At 54.2% G+C, this 15,789-nt stretch overlaps 1 protein-coding gene across 2 annotated transcripts in view; it reads left to right on the plus strand.

Moving 5' to 3' along the window:
- The window catches only part of GLI2 (GLI family zinc finger 2), a 240,997-nt gene that overhangs the window by 212,610 nt on the left and 12,598 nt on the right, over positions 1–15,789 (plus strand). For both annotated transcript variants that reach the window (XM_033112890.1, XM_033112891.1), the window contains 5 exons: positions 4,425–4,626; positions 6,101–6,317; positions 7,761–7,883; positions 11,112–11,246; positions 15,176–15,325. In XM_033112890.1, the coding sequence (XP_032968781.1) occupies positions 4,425–4,626; positions 6,101–6,317; positions 7,761–7,883; positions 11,112–11,246; positions 15,176–15,325 (827 nt within the window). The remainder of the gene's footprint in view (positions 1–4,424; positions 4,627–6,100; positions 6,318–7,760; positions 7,884–11,111; positions 11,247–15,175; positions 15,326–15,789) is intronic.

Consider the following 15,789-nt stretch of genomic DNA (forward strand, 5'->3'; position numbering starts at 1 on the left):
AACACCACGGGGGTGGAGGAAAGGCTGGAAGGCAGAGAGGCCTCTGACGGGGCTCGTGTTTAACTGAAAAACCAAATCCTGCAGTCCTCCCAAGACAGGAGGCCAGGCTGCGGGCAGGACAAAGGGTACTTCTCGTGCAAGCCCGCCCTCCCTCTGCCCGGAGCTTCCTGGCCTGCTGGTGGTCGGTGAAGGCCCACTGCCTCTTGTTCTTAAGGAGGCTGATTTATAGCAGGAAGAGCGAGGAGTGATGCTGCTTTGGAAGGTAATAGATAACCAGTCAGGGACTCCAAGGTTATCATTCTGCCTAGTGGTTCTCTGGAGAGCGGGGAATTCACTGGTTGTCACCGGAGCCCTAAAATGGAATTTTCCTGTGTTACGCTGCTGAATATTGGTGATTTAACAGCAGAGCGACAGCAGCCGTAGCCGCACCCCTCCCACTCCTACCACATTGAGAAGATTGAAATGTTTCCGATTGAAATGTTGTCTGTTTACAGCCCATATTTCCTCCGAGCTGTATATTTTATTGTCATATTGACACTAATTTGACTCGGATGTCACCTTCGTTCTGACGCCCAGTTCTTTATGCTGCCGGTGGGTCCAGAGGGGTTTTCAGAAACCAATTACATTGATCACACCACAGAGAGGCAGGCGCTGATAGAGGGGCAGCCGGTCGGGCAGGGCGTCTGTGCCCAGCTGCAGACAGGAGGAGAGCCTGAGGCAGAGGAGACCTGGCCACAGGCCCGGGACGCGCAGGCGGAGGTGCATACGGGTCACCTGGCAAACCCGCACGCAGTCCCATGAGACAGCGTCATAAAGTCACTTTACAGGTGGGGAACCTGAGGCCAGAGCGCTAAGCTTCTTCGTCTTCATCACAGAAGTAGGAAATGGCACTGGCAGCCCCCATGCCAAGACTCTGGGCTGTAGCGCCTAGGCGCTCTCTACTTCCCCGTAAGAGGGGGGTGCGGGGCTGTGGGCAGCTGTTAATAAGTGTGGGGCAGCTTAAGGTCCCCAGGCTGGATCCCTTACAGCATCTCAGTGAGTCCAGAAAATGTCTGGGTGAGGGGTTGGGCCCTGCAGGAATCCTCCATAACCACTGAGCTCTGTCATAAGGCTGTATGGTGATGTCCCAGGGGAGGGTGTGTCCCAGCCCTGTGCTGAGGACAGCAGCAGCTGACACACAAAAAATCTCCTGGGATGTCATGCCAGGAAGTATCTCCCTCGGCTGCCAGTGCCAGAGCCTGCCCTGCCCAGGTTCTGTGGAGCCAGCCTCCCTGTATCCATTGGCTACCCTCAACCCAGATTCCTGGGTCCCCAGGAGGTCCATCCAGAGCTGGGGATGATCTGCTGGTCCGTAACCCATAGCCACCCAGAGGTGGATGCTGTTGGCCCATCTTCCAGGTGAGGAACCAGCGCCGAGAGGGTCAGCAACTTGCCCAAAGCCACCCCGTGCAGAGCTGGGCTGAGGACCTGTTCTCACATCTCCTGCCCTTCCCGGCTACCCCAGGGAAAGCAACCACGCCCTTGAGTGCTCTGGGATTACCTAGGGTAACCCAGCATAGGCAGCACCTGGCAAATCCTGCTGGTGCAACCACCACCATTTTCATGTCTCACCTGGACGGTGAGCTCCAGGAGGGCGAGGCCGAGGGACCTCCTTGCTTGATGTCCCCGTGGTATCCATCCCAGTGCCAGGCATACTGTCAGCACTGCACATGGGTCTGATGGATGAATGAACAAACACATGATGAGCAAAAGAAAGAACTAGAGGATGAAACAGGGTCCAGATGCAAGTGGCAGCAGGAACAGATAGTGTTGAGCATCTGCCCAGGTGAGGGCAGGCCAGGGGCTGGTCACCCAGCGGCTGTCGGGTATCAGAACAGGTGCATCCTCAGATGAATGGATGCGACGGCTCCACCAGTCCTGGTCGTAAATCATAGGAGAAGCCACGGGAAATGAGTGCCAGGCTTTTCTTTCTATTTAGTAATTTATCAATGGAGGAGGTGCATTAATAAACATATTTCCCTTGAGGGGTGGGAATAACAGAGATGAATATCACTGTCAGATTTGGCCTGTTTCCTCTTGTTGGGGTGCAAGAGAGGGTGGGAACCCAAAGATTAGCAGCAAAATCTTTTGTGAAATTGGATCAGAAAGGTGTGGGTATGACAGACTCTGTGACGTGGCATCTGTCCCCCTGCCCGGCGTATCTCCCACTTGCCTCGCAGTTCGTCAGTAACAGGAGTCTTCTGGGAGAGTGATTTTTGCATCTCACTTTGAGTTCCCTTTAATGTGAGGATTGACGAGGCGTAAATTCAGTTCATAAGAACTGAGAAGCTTAGAGGATGTGCAAACGGACAGATGAGTGAGTGTTGAGTGACAGGTGTACTGCGATGTGGCCCAATCATCTTTTCTAGACTTCTCGTCCTTTACTCCGATGTCAGCTCTAGGCTCAGCCGGCCCATCCGTCCTCCCAGCCCCTAACGAAACTGTGTCAATTTACAGTTTCATTGTGGAAGCTCTGCTGGGTTTTAGGCACCACCTTTTCGGCACCGTCCTAGGTGTCCTCACAAATCCTGCAAGCGAAGCCTCGCTGCCCTAATGGTACAGATGGGCAAAGAGAGGCTCAGGGAGGCTAAGACATGTGCTCCAAGGTAGCACTAAGCATCAGGGCTGTGTGGCTGGCGCAGGCATTGTGCCCCCACATGGGGGGGGGGGTGTGTGTGTGTACCTCCTGCCCTCCCAGGAGAGCCCTCCCTGAGATGATGCCTCCCCTCCCCGACCCTGAGCAGAAACAATGCGGGGGGTGCTTTTGGTGGCCATCTGCCTGCCTTCTGATCCATTTCTCCACCAAGGCTGTGTAGCCTTGGGCAAGCTACTTGTTCTGTCATGTGTGAAATGAGGATAATCACCGTCCCTTCCTTATAGGGCAGTTGTAAAGATTAAACTGCTTAATACTTTAATGTGCTTAGACTAGTACCTAGCACCTGCAAGGCGTTCAGTGAAAACTGACATAAAAAGGTATATATGTGTGGGGAAAATGCAGTGTATATATATATATATATATATATATATATATATATAGGGTTTGGTACCATCGGCGGGGTCAGGCGTCCACTGGGAGGTCTGGCATGTACCTCCCGAGAGTAAGGGGAGACTACGTCTTACAGAACTGCAGGAAGGGAGGAGGACCTGGCCCGGCCCCGGACGGCTCTCCAGCAGGGGTTCTAGACTGCTCCTCCTACAGCCCCCACCCCAGTCAGGTCTCTGGGTCTCTCCTCTGGACAAAACAGTGGCCTAGAAATGGGTCTGACAACTTCACTGGACCACTCTCCATCCACCAAGGTTTCTGCCCTGTCCAGACCCTCCCTGACCCGTTTCCTCTTTGTAATGGGGCCTATTAGTGCCCACCTCCGGGGCTGTGTTGAGGAGAAAATACGGGGATGTGTGAGAAGCACCTGGCACACACACAGCAGGGGCTGGTAAATGCTCCACAGACCGTGCCCTGCATTTCGAATACCTGCATGGAACAGCCTCTTCCTGTGCCCCCCAGGTCCCTGCCCACCTGCCCTCCCTCCAGGTTCCCTGCAGGCTGCAGGGGTTACCAGTAAACAACTCTAGAGGCTGCTTGAACACACCCTCTGCTACATGCAGCCTGTCCCAGCCTACCTCCGTGCCAGTGCTCAGCTGTTCCTGGGCTCAGAATGCCCCCCTTCCTCCCTTCTGCCTGCTCAGACCTGCTCAGACCCCATACATAGGTCCCCTCCTCCAGGGAGACTGCAGAGTCATCCAGTAGAATTCTCTGGAATTACGAAGAGCCCGTTACTGCCACACACAGCAGCATGGAGAAATCTCACCGACTATAATGTTGGATGAAGAAGCCAAATAAGAAAGTATTTATATTTCCATTTACAGAATAGGCAAATATTCAAAAATAGGAAGACTAAGTGTTGTGTTAGAAGTTAGGGTAGTGGCTCCCCTTACGGTGGGTCTGGAAGGGCAGAGGAGGCTTCTGGGCACTGCCCACGCCCTGTTTCTTGACCTGCTGCTGGCTTCCTGGGTAGGTTCACTTATGGTTTGTGCACTTTGTTGTCATGCCTTCAGCATGGCTGTATCCAGCCCTGGTCTCTGCATACCAGGTAGGAAAGGAGCTAACATATGTTCAGTGCTCATAGGCACTCTCTCAAGCATCTGACCTGTGCTTCTCAAGCCCTCACCATACCTGTGTAGATCTGTCCCATTTTATAGATGAGCAAACTGAGGCTGAGAAAGGCTATGCCCCTTGCCCAAGAGCCCAGAAATGAATGGCAGAGCTGCGGTTCCCATTAGACCATCCTCAGAGGCTCTTCTTGTCTCCCACCTGCCAGTCCCTCTTCCCCTACTCCAACCCTCCTACTGTAATACTGATGTACCTCGGGTTGGCTGTGCCGCAGTGTCGCGCTTCTCCAGCCCACGGGTGACACCACGCCTGAGCCGCAAGCGGGCGCTGTCCATCTCCCCACTCTCGGACGCCAGCCTCGACCTGCAGAGGATGATCCGGACCTCACCCAACTCGCTGGTGGCCTATATCAACAACTCACGCAGCAGCTCTGCAGCCAGCGGCTCCTATGGGCATCTGTCAGCGGGCACCCTCAGGTGAGCCCCGCCTGAAGCAGGGGGCCGGGAGCTGGGAGCTGGGCTGGAGGCCCAGTGGGGAGGGTCTGTGCTTTCAACCCGAGAAGAAAGACAGTTCTTGTTGCATTTGTGAATCAGCGTACTTGCCACTTTTTCATGAATCACAACCAACAATGAGGAAATTGAAATGTGCCAACATTTGAGTACGTCTTCATGTGCTCGTTTTTCATGCCCCAAACACAACTTCTGATGTGAAAAGTAAGACTTACTGGGCCTGTCATGAATGAGTCGATCGTAAAATCAAAGGTGACTTTTCTAGTATTTCGGCGGGTGTGAGGGAGCAGCCAGGCCATTGGCCAGCATTGGGGGCCACATAAGGCATGACACTGGCTTGGGCCACGCGAGTCTGGCTGGCGCAGTCCTCCCACTGTGGCCACACCAGGTCACACCCAAACCTCGCAGCACCATTGGCCCCTGCCCCCTCTGTGCAGCCTTTGACTGTTCCAAGGACTCAGACCCCAGCCAACTGGACTGAAACTCTTATTTTACCCCCGACCATCCTGAGAGAGGCCAGATGGTGTTACGAATGTCAGAAGGACCCAGAAATAGACGTGATAAATATATTAGAGATCTTTTGCTGCTTAACAAATTGCTCCTAAACCTAGCAGTTTAAAACAAGGAGCATTTATCATCTCACACCATCTCTGAGGGTCTCTCCTGAGAATGCAATCAAGATGTCAGCCAGAGCTGTAGTCACCTGAAGACGCCTGGGCCGGGGGCTCTGTTTCTAAGATGGCCACTCACAGGGCTGTCGGCGGGAGCTTTAGTTTCTTCTTATGGGAGCCTCTCCACAAGGCTGCTTGAGCATCCTCACAACAGGGCAGCTGGTTCCCCCTCGTCCCACCCTCGGAGCGAGTGATCTGAGAGAGCAAGGAGGAAGCCACAGCATCTTTCATGGCTTGGCCTCACCACTATTTCCTCAGTATCCTGTTCTGGAAAGAGTGGTTCATAGGCAAGTGACATGACAGAGCCTAGAACCGCTGTAGAAGTTAAAGAAGAGAGAGCACGATGAGAGCGGGAGGGCTCAGGGCACATTTCCTGGATGAGGGGGCATTAGAACGGGCATCAGGAGCCAAATGGGGTTCAAATAGAGAGCAGTAATGCAGGGGTGCATCTCAGGTGTCAGAGTGGTGAAGGGCCAGGGTGTGGGGGTGAGATGGAGCCTGGCATCTACTGAAGGCCAACCGGCCGTGGTGAAGGCTACGTCCTGGGGCAGTGCCTGAGGGCTAAGCACAGAAGGTGGGGTCTAAGATGGCAGGCAGTGGGGAGCCACTGGTGGTTCTTGAGTGAGGTTAAGCAGTGGTGAGGTTAGCACGTGCCCGGCCCGATCCCTGAGCAAAGTCCCCTCTGCCCAGGAAGTGTTAGCCTAACAGAGCCCTGTCCCCTTCTGCCACCCCTGCCATTGCTCCATCACCTTCTCTGCTCTTCTTTGTAGCCCAGCCTTCACCTTCCCCCACCCCATCAACCCCGTGGCCTACCAGCAGATCCTGAGCCAGCAGAGGGGCGTGGGCTCGGCCTTCGGACACACGCCACCCCTGATCCAGCCCTCGCCCACCTTCCTGGCCCAGCAGCCCGTAGCCCTCACCTCCATCAATGCCACACCCACCCAGCTTAGCAGCAGCAGCAGCAACTGTCTGAGTGACGCCACCCAGGTAGGTGGGTACAGGGAGCAGAGGGCGGCCACCAGACACTCTTCTGAACCTCACGAGAGCTGATCATTGCCATCTCATGCGGGGAACTTGTGGAAGGACTGGGTGCATTTCTGTCTGGTAGGATGCCTTCTGGGCAGAGAGACCACATGATCAAAAGGGCCTGAGCTGGATGCCATCCTCACCATCCTCAGGCTGCGGCCAGGCCTCGTCTCCTCTGGGTCAGCTGACATGGGACTGAGAGCCTGTTGGTGGATGGACGGACAATGGCTGGGCTGGGTCCTAATACCAGCCCCACACACCACGGGCAAGCACCCAGCCGCAGTTCTACAGTTACCTGTCTAATAAACATAATGAGTAGATGGAAAAACCCTAAAATTCACAGTCTAGCATAATGTAAGCACTCAATGCACAGAGTATGAAACGGACGGATTGATGGGTAAGAATTAATATGGTGCAGTTTAGTTTTAGAGCATGAGTTTACCAAAGACCATCTTGTTTGACCTTTCCAATGAGTCTTTGTCATGCCTGGGCATGTTTGCACAGTGCCTGGCGCACAGTAGGTGCTATTAGTATTTGGTGAATGAATGAAGTCTTGTTTTGCAGATGAGGAAATTGTGTTATAGAGACGGTATCAGATAGTGGACAGGGCACAGGCTTTGGAATTGGTTTGACTGTGTTTTGGACGCTGACTTGCCTGAACGCTTTTACAGCCTGAGCTAATGTGTCTGCAAAGTGGGATCTCCCACCTACCTTGGGTCACTGTGTATACACAAGAGTTCATGTGTGCACAGAGCCCCATGTAGACCTAGATCCTACTTAGCACTCACAGTGGCAATTCTTGAGGTGAAATGACTGCCGAGGCCACCCACTTGGCAGGGCAGAGCCTAGATATGACCATATACTTGAGAGGCAAAACACCACAACATTCTAGAGTGGCCCCTCTTCCAGGACGCCCTCCTCCACCGCAGGGCTCCAAGCGGCAGCCTAGAGCTTCCCCTCAGACAGTAGCGGTCTGTTTTTGTCACACCACCTGATACCACAGCTCTAGCTCCCGTGTCCTGAGGAGCCAGCCCTTTTCGCCTGCTCCCTGCGTTGGCCAGGCCCTGTTCTCCTCAGGCCCAGAGTCGCCGCTGCTCTGGAGGCCTGAGACGTGGAGCCGTTAGGTCAAGAGTGCGGCTGCCCAGCATTTCCCAAAGAGAGGGTCTCCACTCTGTTTTCGTGGATGGTGGGGAAGAAGGTACTGACAGGCCAGGCTCTGGGCTCTCTGCTGACCGTGCCCCTGGCTGGAGGACCAAGCTGGGAGGACTCAGTTTCTCAAACTTCAAACACAAGGGTTGGCCAGATGGTCTGTGCAGGGAGGGCCCCAGAGGTAAAGCCCAAATAGAATTTGGGGTTCCCACCCTGCCCCCCCTGTAATGAGCTCTCCTGTGCACCCTCCCTCAGAACAAGCAGAACAGTGAGTCGGCTGTAAGCAGCACCGTCAACCCCATCGTCATTCATAAGCGCAGCAAGGTCAAGACTGAGGCCGAGGGCCTGCGGCCAGCCTCCCCACTGACCCTGACACAGGTAACCTGCTGGCCATCCTCACGTCCTCGGACGGGCCAGGCCTCGTCTCCTCTGGGTCAGCTGACGTGGGACGGAGACCCTGTTGGGGAATGAATGGACGGATGGCTGCCTACGTGAATGAATGAGTAAACGTGTGAAGCAGAGAGGACAGGGTGGACATATACCATGAGCTCAGGGAGGCTCGAGCAGTGTCCCCAGCAGCCTGCACATTACATGCTCATCAAACACATGCCGAATGAATGAATGAATGAATGAATGAATGAATGTCTGGGGCTGCAGCCGTCTCTCTGCCCACACCTCACCCTCATGCAGCACAAGCCCCAGTTGAACTGAGTTGCTCACATCCCCTGAATGGCTCAGGCTCCTGGCCAATTGCTCCCTCTTCCTGGAATTCCATCTCCCACGCCATTGTCTTCACTGCTACTTCAGCCCTTCCTGACCTTCCAGGATAGTGGGACTTGCAGCTACGCAGACACCCATTTAGCCCCTGGGTCATTTCGTCTGCCTGCTGTATTGCACTGTGAGCTTTGCAGAGGTGGCACTTTGGAGAAGTGCCTGGTTTTGTTCCACGTCATCAGGGTTTGCACAGAGCCTGGCACACAGTATGAGTAAGAGTAGCTGTGAAATCATATTTTTTAAGGACTCAATGCACTTTTGAGGGAATGAGTGGTGCGGTGAGGGGGTAGGGAAAGGAAGATGATTCTTAGCGGGAAAGTGAGGAATGGAGTAGCCCCCAACCGCGGACAGCCGTGTTGCGGGCTGAGATCCTTGTGCAGGACCCTCTGGAGATCCTGCCACTTATACCAACATTCCAAGACGGCAGCCAGCCAGTCCTGCCAGAGCAGAAGCTTGTCGTGGGAAGGGCTCAGTGTGAGTGCCGACCTCAAGGGCAAGCCTCCTGCCCCCCAGGCCTCTCCCTCACGGTGGCCTGGTCTCCATCAGTTACTGCAGTCGCCAGCTTTGACACCCTGGGTGCTGGGGCCTCCTCTCCCTTCCTCCTGCATCTGCCACACCATCCTTTATCAAACCTGTAAACCGTCGGGCATGCTCTGAGCACTTAATTTTTATGAAATATTGGGTCCTGTTATTGTCAGGCAAACAGAGGGGTTTGTGACAGATTCTTCTCCCCTCGCTGACGCCAAAGCATCTCAGCATGATGCATGGTTTCCACGAGGCCGGCCATCATCGGGGGCCGTTGAAATTGATGAGGACGGCACCTATCCTGGGGAGATAAACACGCAGGGGGCAGAGGCAGTGCTGAGCGCGAGGGGCCCCCTGCCCCGCCCCCTCCAGCCCAGGTGAGCCCCACAAAGCCCTCCTTCCCGCCCAGCGTGGCTCCACACTTGTGTCAGTGGAAAGAAAGCTGTTTATCACGAGCAGGTTGTCACCGTGTCACTCAGTGTCCTGATTCAGTGGCTGGACTCATTTGCAATGTGGATAAGCATACTTTCCCTTGGCAGAAAATGCAGCACAGTGAATACCCTCTCTGCCTAAGCCCTCAAATGTGTGGGCGAGGGTGACACCCGGCTGTGAAGCTGGAGGCCCGAGCACACCCACTGCCCCTGCACAGTCCTCGGCAGGTCTTCTTTGAGTCAGCAGAGTATGCAGCTTATGGAAATAATAAGCCCCTGTCTAGTGTTCCGGAAAGTGCAGGCGGGCGTCAGGAGGCCCCAGCTCCCGACCCCCCTTTTGCTGAAGATTCTGGCAGAGGTGCTTCTGGCCTTTCCGTTTCATGTGACCCAGGGCTGCCTGAGACTTCTTGGACAACACGTCGTCGTTTTCCTTCTCAGAACATGTGTATTCATTGAAAGGTGCTCTCAGAAACAACCAGAGGTTCCTCCTGCAGGAGCCCTTGCAGCGCTCGTGGAAAGTCGGTCAGGAGTCCAGCCAGCCGTCGGGAGTCGTGAGGTTGATTCCTACCCCTAGAAATGGACTCAGCGAAAGGAGTGAGGCTGATGGGGGAGGTGTGGCTTCTGCTTCACTGAGTGTCTGGAGCTTGTGGGTCCTTGACTATGGAGAGAGTGATAAATGTTGCCCCAGAGCCTTTTTTGAAAGCCAGGGCATTCCTGCCATTTTGTTGCTAGTCTGAAATGTAAAGCCAGTCACTCTGACGTCTGCCTCTTTGCCTAGCTTCGCTCCGAGTCTGCCTAACAGGCCAGTGGAGTATTGCGGGGTCTTAGACCTCCTCGGGAGGGCCTTCTGGGCCTTGCTCCCAGCCTGTGGCGTCTGTGTCGCTCCCTTCCCCAGCTTCTGGTACTTCCCAGCCTGTCCCATGTCCCACGCTTGGAGACTGCCCCTGGCCAGCTCTGTCAGCGTTAGCTGGGGGGAGGTGGCCCTGTGGGGTTTGTTCTCAGTCTGTTGCTGGTTTTGGAGTAAAAGGTTTTGACCTCTTGAAAGGAATTCCAAGCACCTGTGCTCAGGTGAAGGCCTGTCTCGGGGGCCTTTCCTTTGCGGCCTTGAACTGGGCACACATGGCCTCTGTCGTGCTCAGGAGACATGAGTCCAGATCCACATCTCCACAAACTCACTGGTGTTCTGGGGAGGGCGAGTCAGCCCCTCCTTGAACCTGTTTTTCTAGCTGTAGCACAAGAATACAAGCAGCCGTGCTGTGGGGCCATTACAGGGAAGACTGCTGCTGGGAGAACACGCAGAGCTCGTGTGCCCTGCACAGCATACGTGCAGAGTGTTGTCCCGGGTGTGAAACCAGGTGCCGTGTGCCCTGGGAGGAGGGGGCAGTACGAGAGAGAGAGAGAGCTGAAGGGCCAGGCCAGGGGCATGTTGGACTTCTCTTGTCTCCAGGGAGCAGCAGCCCCATACACAGTGAATAAAAATGCCCCATCCCCAAGGCTGTGGCGCCCACAGGAAACCAAACCAAATAAGCAAAAGTCAGTGCCCTGCTTTCTCCTATTTTCCTTGCCATGTCAGTTGACCCGGGATGTGACGGGACACCCTGGTGATGAGAAGCTGGCATTAGAGAGGGGAGAAGGGCCCCAGGACAGCTCTGTGCTGGGAGAGTGATGGGTGGAGCCAGCTGAGGAAAGGGGCTCAGGAAGCTGATGAGTGCGTGTGTGCCTGTATGTGTGCATGTACGTGTGCATGCGTGTATTTCCACACCTGTACCAACCCAGGCCCTTGGCACCGACTGCCCAGGGCTAACAGCACCCTTTGCTCAGGGCCAGGGGGCTGGACAAGGCTCACGTGGGTATGTGTGCTCTGCTCCTCCCCCAGGAGCAGCTGGCTGACCTCAAGGAAGACCTGGACAGGGAGGAGTGTAAGCAGGAGGCTGAGGTGGTCATCTATGAGACCAGCTGCCACTGGGAAGACTGCACCAAGGAGTATGACACCCAGGAGCAGCTCGTGCACGTAAGCCTGCCAGCCCGGGCCGGCCCAGGCCACGTGGAGCCTGCAGCCTTCCCAGCCTTCTGCTGGGGAGCAGGGGCTGGGGGAGGGGGCTGCAGGGATGCCTGGGCATATCCTCTGCAAGTGGGAGGCATGGTGCTGTGTGCCCTGCGTGTGGCTGAAAGGGAGCGGACAAATACAGATGTAGTACACATAAGAGATTAAAAGAAAAGCAGCAAATGAGAAAATTAGGGGGGATAGAACAATAAAGTGAAGGTAGCAGTCAAGTTAGCATGAAAAACCCAGGCCTCTGAGCTATAATTCACATATCTATTTTTTGAGCTTCCTAGCAAAAGATGCAAAGAGGAAAATAAGATTAGTTGAACCAGCCAGCATCCACAAGATAATAATAAACCTGACCCTGAAACCTTCAAGAAGTGTCTCCTGCGGCGGTAGGAGCTGGTAATCTCCTCTTGGAGACTGTTCCCAGGGACCCAGTATACACAGGAGCAGACGGGTGTTTACACCCATGTCTGAGTGGGGCTGCTTGAACATGCCTGGGTACTGACCGATCAGGAGGCCAGAGAAGACCGTGGGAACTGGGGTGCCCCTCAGGGTGTGCTCCATGGTCCCCACTGTAAACTCTTCTACAGCAGCACCCGTTATAGCTGCAGTCGGGCAGCGTAGGCCGTGGGAAAGCGGGAGCAGGGGCTCAGCATGGGGCGCACCTGGCTTCACACTGGGCCCCGCCACAGCTGACTGAGTTCTGAACAAGACACTTAACTTCTGTGAGCCTCAGTGTCTTCTCCTGTCTGGGGGGCTGGGGTGCATCCTACCCCACCGGCGGTGGCGATCGCATCTGATACCAACGTAAGCGCTTAGCAGACAGTGGTTTTCATACGTGGCAGCTCCCTCCTGCCTTCTCCCTGTTTCCCAGGCCAGGCCTGATGTTTCTCTCTTCTCAGTCCAGAAAAGAACTTGAATTCAAAAATAACCACTGCCCTGCCCCTCCACCCTTCGCAAAACACACTCCTTGGTGAAGGAGTGTCTGCAAAGATAAACCCCACACTAAACTAGCAGCTCGAATGCTGGGTGTAGTACACACACACACACACACACACACACACACACACACACACGGTTCCCATCCTGAAGCTATCCCAAACGAGTTTCGGTCTCCCCAGCGCCGTGAACCCAGCATTTGGAATACTACCCACTCCCTCTGATTCCTCCATTTGTACGACTTGCTGCCAAATACTCTTGATTTCTCTTGTGTTTGAGTTTTGCTCCCCAAATTCTCAGCCAGGAGACTGAAATTTTCCAGCAAACCATTGCAGCTGACATAGAACCTGTGGAGCAGGGTCTAATCTAATCCCTCAGGAATCAACTATAATTTTTCAACCTGTACCATCTCTTTGGGTCAACAAGGCGGACATAAAGAAGGGACATTGCCACTATGAGTTGTGGGACAGATCAGCTTGCATTAGGAGAGGAGAGAGGGGACAGCATGTGGGCCCAGGCAGGTTGGAGACCAGGACCTAAAAGACGTGCTCAGTGATGAGTGCGTCAGCCCCAAAGAGCAGGGAGACAGTTCCTTAAATAAAGGTAGAGGGGTTCAGACATGGGTAGGAGGGCTTCAGCTGCAGCTTTCTGTCTGTGCCCAGGACTGTCCCTGTGGCCGTAGGTGATCGACTCCACCTGACCCTGTGACAGCAGGCACCGGTGAGAGTGGAGCCAGGCCCCTCTGCCCGGCCTGTCCCTCTGCTCCCTGGGAAGATGGATGGCCGCAGGTACACAGGCAACCTGGAGCCCCCAGCCGATTATTAACAATTTGTTGCTAAGTAAACCAATAAGAAAAAAATGAAAGGCATTGTCAGGATGCATTTCTATCATTTGAAAGCCTTTAAAAATGGAAAGCGAGGCTAATATGGTAAGATTTCCCTGGAAGTTCAAAGCACTGTAATAGAATTCACTTGCTGCAGTGCTGGCATTTGTATGCATGACAGTTGGGCCTGTTTCTCAGAGCACGAGGGTCTGGCGGGTGCCTGCCTTTCAGAGTGAGGCGCTGCCAGTGCTGGATGCTCAGCTCTCGGACAGCCTTGTAGGTTGCAAGATTACAATAGCACTGTCCAGTAGAAAGACACTGCCAGCCACAAATGCCAGCCACGTGTGTAATTTGACATTACGTAGGAGCACATGTGAAAAAGAACAAAAGGAAAACAGGTGAAATTCATTTTAATAATATATTTTATTTAACCCAATAGATCTAAAATATGACCATTTTGACATGTAATCAATATGAAACAACATTATTGAACTATTTTACATTCTTTGTTTTTTTTCATTCTCAGTCTTTGAAACAGGTGTGTTTACACTTATAGCCCATCCTAGTTGCAACCAGCCACATTTCATGGGCTCAAAGCACAAGTGGCAAGTGGCTACTGCATTGGACAGGGTCGGTCTAGAGTATGTAGGACGGGAGTGAGAGCAAATAAAAGAGGAGTGGGAACTGAGAACAGAGAGAAGAAAGGGGATGGGACTGGAGAGAATGGGCCTCCCAGACTTGAGCATTCCACTGTCCCCATCCCTGTGGGGAAGCAAGCCGAGCCTGACTCGAATACCGGCAGGACATGACCTTGAACCAAAAGGGTGATGGAAGGGGAAGCATGGGACTTGGGTGGGACCTGAGGAGGCTCCCTGGTGGCCTCTAGAGAGAAGCCCCGTGGGAGAGGAAGCAGGAGGACTCTTTCACTCTACTGTGTGAGTCACTAATACCACCTGTTTCCATTCCCCAGGTAAATAAACGACCCAAAAGATTAGGGACATAAAAGTCTTAGAGGCCCACACACATGTCAGCACATCCCAGGCACAGAGGTCGTGATACCGCTGCTCCAGTGAGGACAGCAGCCTTCAGTTAAATAATCAAAGCAAGTGACTACAAATCCTAAGGATCTCCCTGGGACTGCTTACTCTGTCACCTGTGGCCTCAGTGCCTGTGGCTCCACATCACAGGAACAGCTACTCTGGGGGTCACACAGGTGACGGACCAGGGCAGAGGCCGGAAAATGTGGGTGCAGGGAGTGGGAAAAATAGAAAAGTTAGCCCCATGTTCCTGGCCAGGGCAGTGCTGGCTGGCTGGGTGCAAGGACCCCTCTCCAGGGAAGGCTGCCTGCCATGCAGTTCCCCGGCTCCCCAAGATGGACCCGCTTGCCTGACCACCAGGGCTAGCACTGCGGTGCTGCCGGGTCCGTCACACCGTCCTCAGCTGTCCGACTCACTCCCTCTCCTCGGCCACTTTGTCCCCTGGGCAGCGTTGCACCGTGCCCAGAGCCCACTGACAGGGTCAGAATCCCACTCCTCCCGCACTAACTGCCCTGACCCTGGGCAGGCCGCTTACCAAAGTGGGCCTTTGTGAAAAAGGGGATAAAACCATCATGGTATGGGTTCTTTTCAAAAATAGAAGTGAGGATGCATTTACGTTTCCATTTATAATGCAAAATTGCATTTTAAAAAATCTCTGGAATAATCAGGCAAGCGCGGGAGAAGCTTCTCATGCACCGACCGTGTGCACGTCTGCCTCGCTGTATTTAATTAGTGCCTACTGTTCGAAGCCCAGGGACATCGGCATAGCCACCAAGTCTCCATAGGCCGGGGCCCGGAGCCCAGCCTGGGGTGAGCAGGATGCCTTTGACCATCATAGACGGTCACTTTGATGACTACTTGGAAAACGCAGGCGAGACAGTAACACACAGGTCTTCACTTAACAACCACTAAGGATAACTCGTGAGGAGGAGTGGCTTGGCACATCAATGTGGTCTTGTTGAGTGGGTGATGGTCTGTGGGGGGTCTGCACATAGTGGGTGATGGTCTCTGGAGAGGGGGTCTGCGCACACTAGGTGCGTCTGGAGGGGTGGGTGTCCGGGCTCACCCCTCCGTGGGCTTGTTCCTGACAGCACATCAACAACGAGCACATCCACGGGGAGAAGAAGGAGTTCGTGTGCCGCTGGCAGGCCTGCACGCGGGAGCAGAAGCCCTTTAAGGCGCAGTACATGCTGGTGGTGCATATGCGCCGGCACACGGGCGAGAAGCCCCACAAGTGCACGGTGAGTGTGCCCGGGGGCACTGCCCTTCCCCGTAGCATCTGTAGGGCCGGCCGTGTTGGCCAGGTGGTGTGGGTTGTGCTGGACATGGCTGACCACAGGGAACCTTGCCAATGGGTCATCCTGTCTCCTCCTGCCCTGAAACTCTGCCTGTCTTGGTCCTTGAGTTCCCTCGTCTGTCTGTTGTCCCAGAACTTTGATTTACTCTTTCTCAGGGTATGTAACTGCGGCAGGGTGTGTCAGTGTCTCTGTGGCTCGGTCTGTGTGACTGTGAATCCCAAAGCACAGCTGTAACCCCACAGTTCACGTGGTTGGGTAACCCCAGACTGAGGGGCTGGCTTGGTAGCACCCTGCAGTCTGGTCTCTGCACGGAGAAAAGCTTCATTGGTGATTCACTTGAGCAATGATGGATTAAAAATCCCTCTGGGCTTTTGGTTTTGATATTTTTAGGGAACACAAAGAAAAGA

Source organism: Rhinolophus ferrumequinum, chromosome 8, assembly GCF_004115265.2.
Source record: "Rhinolophus ferrumequinum isolate MPI-CBG mRhiFer1 chromosome 8, mRhiFer1_v1.p, whole genome shotgun sequence".
NCBI lineage: Eukaryota > Metazoa > Chordata > Mammalia > Chiroptera > Rhinolophidae > Rhinolophus > Rhinolophus ferrumequinum.